This window comes from Oncorhynchus clarkii, chromosome 17, assembly GCF_045791955.1.
Source record: "Oncorhynchus clarkii lewisi isolate Uvic-CL-2024 chromosome 17, UVic_Ocla_1.0, whole genome shotgun sequence".
Lineage (NCBI taxonomy): Eukaryota > Metazoa > Chordata > Actinopteri > Salmoniformes > Salmonidae > Oncorhynchus > Oncorhynchus clarkii.
In genome coordinates, this window is record NC_092163.1 from 3666375 (window position 1) to 3674177 (window position 7803).

General features: G+C 55.3%; 1 protein-coding gene across 1 annotated transcript in view; it reads right to left on the reverse strand.

Annotated features, from left to right (window-relative positions):
- The window catches only part of LOC139370043 (protein sidekick-1-like), a 365245-nt gene that overhangs the window by 22406 nt on the left and 335036 nt on the right, over window positions 1-7803 (reverse strand). The window contains exons 37-38 of the mRNA XM_071109345.1: window positions 7630-7745; window positions 675-861 (exon numbers count right to left, since the gene is read on the reverse strand). Of these exons, the coding sequence (XP_070965446.1) occupies window positions 675-861; window positions 7630-7745 (303 nt within the window). The remainder of the gene's footprint in view (window positions 1-674; window positions 862-7629; window positions 7746-7803) is intronic.

Consider the following 7803-nt stretch of genomic DNA (forward strand, 5'->3'; position numbering starts at 1 on the left):
TAGAGGTTAGGGAACCTACCGGCCTGTAGGGTCTTGGCCTCCCGGGGTTAGAGGTTAGGGGTTAGATGTTAGGGGTTAGAGGTTAGGGGTTAGAGGTTAGGGAACCTACCGGCCTGTAGGGTCTTGGCGCCCCGGGGTTAGAGGTTAGGGGTTAGAGGTTAGGGGTTAGAGGTTAGGGAACCTACCGACCTGTAGGGTCTTGGCACCCTGGGGTTAGAGGTTAGGGATTAGAGGTTAGGGAACCTACCGGCCTGTAGGGTCTTGGCCTCCCGGGGTTAGAGGTTAGGGGTTAGAGGTTAGGGAACCTACCAGCCTGTAGGGTCTTGGCGCCCCGGGGTTAGAGGTTAGGGGTTAGAGGTTAGGGAACCTACCGGCCTGTAGGGTCTTGGCGCCCCGGGGTTAGAGGTTAGAGGTTAGAGATTAAGGAACCTACCGGCCTGTAGGGTCTTGGCCTCCCGGGGTTAGAGGTTAGGGGTTAGAGGTTAGGGAACCTACCAGCCTGTAGGGTCTTGGCGCCCCGGGGTTAGAGGTTAGGGGTTAGAGGTTAGGGAACCTACCGGCCTGTAGGGTCTTGGCGCCCTGGGGTTAGAGGTTAGGGGTTAGAGGTTAGGGAACCTACCAGCCTGTAGGGTCTTGGCCTCCCGGGGTTAGAGGTTAGAGGTTAGGGAACCTACCAGCCTGTAGGGTCTTGGCGCCCCGGGGTTCGCTGGGCGGGCCGTCTCCAGCCACGTTGAAGGCAGACAGCGTGACGAGGTAGGACGTGTAACACGTGAGGTTGACCAGACGAACACGCGTGTCAGGAACAAACACCACCGTCACCTTCTCTGTCTCGTTCTGTCTGTCCCCCTGCCAGTAGTGGATCTGATCAGGAAGAAGTCGCACACAGGAAGTGAAGTGACACCCATTTTCTACTGAGACAATGGTTCCTTTCGGACTCATAACCCTTGTACCCTGAAGGGTACACATGCTCAATATTCTGCTGTTGACTTGACTTCTGATGTGTTGACCTGATGTACCCATCAGAATGATGTTGTAATGTATTCTCTATAACAACATGACCTGATGTACCCATCAGAATGATGTTGTGATGTATTCTCTAACATCTCTACCTTCTCCCTCTCCTCTCCATCTCTCCCCTTCTCTCTCTCCTCTCCATCTCTCCCCTTCTCCCTCTCCTCTCCATCTCTCCCCTTCTCTCTCTCCTCTCCATCTCTCCCCTTCTCTCTCTCCTCTCCATCTCTCCCCTTCTCTCTCCTCTCCATCTCTCCCCTTCTCCCTCTCCATCTCTCCCCTTCTCTCTCTCCTCTCCATCTCTCCCCTTCTCTCTCTCCTCTCCATCTCTCCCCTTCTCTCTCTCCTCTCCATCTCTCCCCTTCTCTCTCTCCTCTCCATCTCTCCCCTTCTCTCTCCTCTCCATCTCTCCCCTTCTCCCTCTCCTCTCCATCTCTCTCTCTCTCCTCTCCATCTCTCCCCTTCTCTCTCTCCTCTCCATCTCTCTACCTTCTCTCTCTCCTCTCCATCTCTCCCCTTCTCTCTCTCCTCTCCATCTCTCCCCTGCTCTCTCTCCTCTCCATCTCTCCATCTCTCTCCTCTCCATCTCTCCCCTTCTCTCTCTCCTCTCCATCTCTCCCCTTCTCCCTCTCCTCTCCATCTCTCCCCTTCTCCCTCTCCTCTCCATCTCTCCCCTTCTCCCTCTCCCTCTCCTCTCCATCTCTCCTCTTCTCTCTCCATCTCTCTCCTCTCCATCTCTCCCCTTCTCCCTCTCCTCTCCATCTCTCCCCTTCTCCCTCTCCATCTCTCCTCTTCTCTCTCCATCTCTCTCCTCTCCATCTCTCCCCTTCTCTCTCTCCTCTCCATCTCTCCCCTTCTCCCTCTCCTCTCCATCTCTCCCCTTCTCTCTCTCCTCTCCATCTCTCCCCTTCTCTCTCTCCTCTCCATCTCTCCCCTTCTCTCTCTCCTCTCCATCTCTCCTCTCCATCTCTCCCTCTCCTTCTCCCTCTCCACCTCTCCCCTTCTCCCTCTCCTCTCCATCTCTCCCCTGCTCTCTCTCCTCTCCATCTCTCCATCTCTCTCCTCTCCATCTCTCCCCTTCTCTCTCTCCTCTCCATCTCTCCTCTCCATCTCTCCATCTCTCCATCTCTCTCCTCTCCATCTCTCCCCTTCTCTCTCTCCTCTCCATCTCTCCCCTTCTCTCTCTCCTCTCCATCTCTCCCCTTCTCTCTCTCCTCTCCATCTCTCCCTCTCCCTCTCCTCTCCATCTCTCCCCTTCTCCCTCTCCATCTCTCCCCTTCTCTCTCCATCTCTCTCCTCTCCATCTCTCCTCTTCTCTCTCCATCTCTCTCCTCTCCATCTCTCCATCTCTCCCATTCTCTCTCTCCTCTCCATCTCTCCCTCTCCCTCTCCTCTCCATCTCTCCCCTTCTCCCTCTCCATCTCTCCCCTTCTCCCTCTCCATCTCTCCTCTTCTCTCTCCATCTCTCTCCTCTCCATCTCTCCATCTCTCCCCTTCTCTCTCTCCTCTCCATCTCTCCCCTTCTCCCTCTCCTCTCCATCTCTCCTCTTCTCTCTCCATCTCTCTCCTCTCCATCTCTCCCCTTCTCTCTCTCCTCTCCATCTCTCCCCTTCTCTCTCCCCTCTCCATCTCTCCCCTTCTCTCTCTCCTCTCCATCTCTCCCCTTCTCTCTCTCTCTCCTCTCCATCTCTCCCCTTCTCCCTCTCCTCTCCATCTCTCCCCTTCTCCCTCTCAATCTCTCCATCTCTCTCCTCTCCATCTCTCCCCTTCTCCCTCTCCATCTCTCCATCTCTCTCCTCTCCATCTCTCCCCTTCTCCCTCTCCTCTCCATCTCTCCCCTTCTCCCTCTCCATCTCTCCATCTCTCTCCTCTCCATCTCTCCTCTCCATCTCTCCCCTTCTCCCTCTCCTCTCCATCTCTCCCCTTCTCTCTCTCCTCTCCATCTCTCCCCTTCTCTCTCTCTCTCTCCTCTCCATCTCTCCCCTTCTCCCTCTCCTCTCCATCTCTCCCCTTCTCCCTCTCCTCTCCATCTCTCCCCTTCTCTCTCTCCTCTCCATCTCTCCCCTTCTCTCTCTCCTCTCCATCTCTCCCCTTCTCTCTCTCTCTCCTCTCCATCTCTCCCCTTCTCTCTCTCCTCTCCATCTCTCCCCTTCTCCCTCTCCCTCTCCATCTCTCCCCTTCTCCCTCTCCATCTCTCCCCTTCTCCCTCTCCATCTCTCCCCTTCTCCCTCTCCTCTCCATCTCTCCCCTTCTCCCTCTCCTCTCCATCTCTCCCCTTCTCCCTCTCCTCTCCATCTCTCCTCTTCTCTCTCCATCTCTCTCCTCTCCATCTCTCCCCTTCTCTCTCTCCTCTCCATCTCTCCCCTTCTCCCTCTCCTCTCCATCTCTCCCCTTCTCTCTCTCCTCTCCATCTCTCCCCTTCTCCCTCTCCATCTCTCCCATTCTCCCTCTCCATCTCTCCCCTTCTCCCTCTCCATCTCTCCCCTTCTCCCTCTCCTCTCCATCTCTCCCCTTCTCCCTCTCCTCTCCATCTCTCCCCTTCTCTCTCTCCATCTCTCCCCTTCTCCCTCTCCTCTCCATCTCTCCCCTTCTCTCTCTCCTCTCCATCTCTCCCCTTCTCCCTCTCCATCTCTCCCCTTCTCCCTCTCCTCTCCATCTCTCCCCTTCTCCCTCTCCATCTCTCCCCTTCTCCCTCTCCTCTCCATCTCTCCCCTTCTCCCTCTCCTCTCCATCTCTCCCCTTCTCCCTCTCCATCTCTCCCCTTCTCCCTCTCCATCTCTCCCCTTCTCTCTCTCCTCTCCATCTCTCCCCTTCTCTCTCTCCTCTCCATCTCTCCCCTTCTCCCTCTCCATCTCTCCCCTTCTCTCTCTCCTCTCCATCTCTCCCCTTCTCTCTCTCCTCTCCATCTCTCCCCTTCTCCCTCTCCTCTCCATCTCTCCCCTTCTCCCTCTCCTCTCCATCTCTCCCCTTCTCCCTCTCCTCTCCATCTCTCCCCTTCTCCCTCTCCATCTCTCTCTCCTCTTCTCTCTCCATCTCTCTCCTCTCCATCTCTCCCCTTCTCCCTCTCCTTTCCATCTCTCCCCTTCTCCCTCTCCTTCTCCCTCTCCTCTCCATCTCTCCTCTTCTCTCTCCATCTCTCTCCTCTCCATCTCTCCCCTTCTCCCTCTCCTCTCCATCTCTCCCCTTCTCCCTCTCCATCTCTCCTCTTCTCTCTCCATCTCTCTCCTCTCCATCTCTCCCCTTCTCTCTCTCCTTCTCCCTCTCCTCTCCATCTCTCCTCTTCTCTCTCCATCTCTCTCCTCTCCATCTCTCCCCTTCTCCCTCTCCTCTCCATCTCTCCCCTTCTCCCTCTCCATCTCTCCTCTTCTCTCTCCATCTCTCTCCTCTCCATCTCTCCCCTTCTCTCTCTCCTCTCCATCTCTCCCCTTCTCCCTCTCCTCTCCATCTCTCCCCTTCTCTCTCTCCTCTCCATCTCTCCCCTTCTCTCTCTCCTCTCCATCTCTCCCCTTCTCTCTCTCCTCTCCATCTCTCCTCTCCATCTCTCCCTCTCCTTCTCCCTCTCCACCTCTCCCCTTCTCCCTCTCCTCTCCATCTCTCCCCTGCTCTCTCTCCTCTCCATCTCTCCATCTCTCTCCTCTCCATCTCTCCCCTTCTCTCTCTCCTCTCCATCTCTCCTCTCCATCTCTCCATCTCTCTCCTCTCCATCTCTCCCCTTCTCTCTCTCCTCTCCATCTCTCCCCTTCTCTCTCTCCTCTCCATCTCTCCCCTTCTCTCTCTCCTCTCCATCTCTCCCTCTCCCTCTCCTCTCCATCTCTCCCCTTCTCCCTCTCCATCTCTCCCCTTCTCCCTCTCCATCTCTCCCCTTCTCTCTCCATCTCTCTCCTCTCCATCTCTCCTCTTCTCTCTCCATCTCTCTCCTCTCCATCTCTCCATCTCTCCCATTCTCTCTCTCCTCTCCATCTCTCCCTCTCCCTCTCCTCTCCATCTCTCCCCTTCTCCCTCTCCATCTCTCCCCTTCTCCCTCTCCATCTCTCCTCTTCTCTCTCCATCTCTCTCCTCTCCATCTCTCCATCTCTCCCCTTCTCTCTCTCCTCTCCATCTCTCCCCTTCTCCCTCTCCTCTCCATCTCTCCTCTTCTCTCTCCATCTCTCTCCTCTCCATCTCTCCCCTTCTCTCTCTCCTCTCCATCTCTCCCCTTCTCTCTCCCCTCTCCATCTCTCCCCTTCTCTCCATCTCTCCCCTTCTCTCTCTCTCTCCTCTCCATCTCTCCCCTTCTCCCTCTCCTCTCCATCTCTCCCCTTCTCCCTCTCAATCTCTCCATCTCTCTCCTCTCCATCTCTCCCCTTCTCCCTCTCCATCTCTCCATCTCTCCCCTTCTCTCTCTCTCTCCTCTCCATCTCTCCCCTTCTCCCTCTCCTCTCCATCTCTCCCCTTCTCCCTCTCAATCTCTCCATCTCTCTCCTCTCCATCTCTCCCCTTCTCCCTCTCCATCTCTCCATCTCTCTCCTCTCCATCTCTCCCCTTCTCCCTCTCCTCTCCATCTCTCCCCTTCTCCCTCTCCATCTCTCCATCTCTCTCCTCTCCATCTCTCATCTCCATCTCTCCCCTTCTCCCTCTCCTCTCCATCTCTCCCCTTCTCTCTCTCCTCTCCATCTCTCCCCTTCTCTCTCTCTCTCCTCTCCATCTCTCCCCTTCTCCCTCTCCTCTCCATCTCTCCCCTTCTCCCTCTCCTCTCCATCTCTCCCCTTCTCTCTCTCCTCTCCATCTCTCCCCTTCTCTCTCTCCTCTCCATCTCTCCCCTTCTCTCTCTCTCTCCTCTCCATCTCTCCCCTTCTCTCTCTCCTCTCCATCTCTCCCCTTCTCCCTCTCCCTCTCCATCTCTCCCCTTCTCCCTCTCCATCTCTCCCCTTCTCCCTCTCCATCTCTCCCCTTCTCCCTCTCCTCTCCATCTCTCCCCTTCTCCCTCTCCTCTCCATCTCTCCCCTTCTCCCTCTCCTCTCCATCTCTCCTCTTCTCTCTCCATCTCTCTCCTCTCCATCTCTCCCCTTCTCTCTCTCCTCTCCATCTCTCCCCTTCTCCCTCTCCTCTCCATCTCTCCCCTTCTCTCTCTCCTCTCCATCTCTCCCCTTCTCCCTCTCCATCTCTCCCCTTCTCCCTCTCCTCTCCATCTCTCCCCTTCTCCCTCTCCATCTCTCCCCTTCTCCCTCTCCTCTCCATCTCTCCCCTTCTCCCTCTCCTCTCCATCTCTCCCCTTCTCCCTCTCCATCTCTCCCCTTCTCCCTCTCCATCTCTCCCCTTCTCTCTCTCCTCTCCATCTCTCCCCTTCTCTCTCTCCTCTCCATCTCTCCCCTTCTCCCTCTCCATCTCTCCCCTTCTCTCTCTCCTCTCCATCTCTCCCCTTCTCTCTCTCCTCTCCATCTCTCCCCTTCTCCCTCTCCTCTCCATCTCTCCCCTTCTCCCTCTCCTCTCCATCTCTCCCCTTCTCCCTCTCCTCTCCATCTCTCCCCTTCTCCCTCTCCATCTCTCTCTCCTCTTCTCTCTCCATCTCTCTCCTCTCCATCTCTCCCCTTCTCCCTCTCCTCTCCATCTCTCCCCTTCTCCCTCTCCATCTCTCCTCTTCTCTCTCCATCTCTCTCCTCTCCATCTCTCCCCTTCTCTCTCTCCTCTCCATCTCTCCCCTTCTCCCTCTCCTCTCCATCTCTCCCCTTCTCCCTCTCCATCTCTCCTCTTCTCTCTCCATCTCTCTCCTCTCCATCTCTCCCCTTCTCCCTCTCCTCTCCATCTCTCCCCTTCTCCCTCTCCTTCTCCCTCTCCTCTCCATCTCTCCTCTTCATCTCTCCTCTTCTCTCTCCATCTCTCCCCTTCTCCCTCTCCTCTCCATCTCTCTCCTTCTCCCTCTCCTCTCCCTCTCCTCTCCATCTCTCTCCTTCTCCCTCTCCTTCTCCCTCTCCTTCTCCCTCTCCTCTCCTTCTCCCTCTCCTTCTCCCTCTCCTTCTCCCTCTCCTCTCCATATCTCCCCTTCTCTTACTTTCACCCACTTCATCCTCCTCTTCCCTCTCATCTTCCCTCTCTTCTCATCCTTTCTCTCTTCTTCAAACAAGGAGCATTAGTTATTCCCTCGTTTCCTCTCCTCTAATTAGGATTCTGCAGGGATCTGAATCCACCGTCTTTTACTCCTCCGCTCGGAAAATACGACTTTAACTCCTTTTTATTCTAAATGTGTGTGTATGTAGGATGTCGGTGTGTGTGTGTAGGATGTCGGTGTGTGTGTGTAGGATGTCGGTGTGTGTGTGTGTATGATGTTGGTGTGTGTGTGTATGATGTCGGTGTGTGTGTGTATGATGTCGGTGTGTGTGTGTATGATGTCGGTGTGTGTGTGTATGATGTTGGTGTGTGTGTGTATGATGTCGGTGTGTGTGTGTATGATGTCGGTGTGTTTGTGTATGATGTCGGTGTGTGTGTGTATGATGTCGGTGTGTGTGTGTAGGATGTCGGTGTGTGTATGTGTGTATGATGTCGGTGTGTGTGTGTATGATGTCGGTGTGTGTGTGTATGATGTCGGTGTGTGTATGTGTGTAGGATGTTATGTGTGTGTGTGTGTGTGTGTATGGGTGTCACCTTGTAACCCTGGATGAGTCCATTCTGTGTGTGTAGGGGTGGGAGGTCCCAGGTCACCTCCAGTACAGTAGGAGAGACAGGCACCACTCTGATAGATTGGGGTGGCAAGGAGGGAGCTGGAGAGAGATACACACAGTTAGAGGGAGAGAGAGAGACAGAGAGACCGAGAGGGGA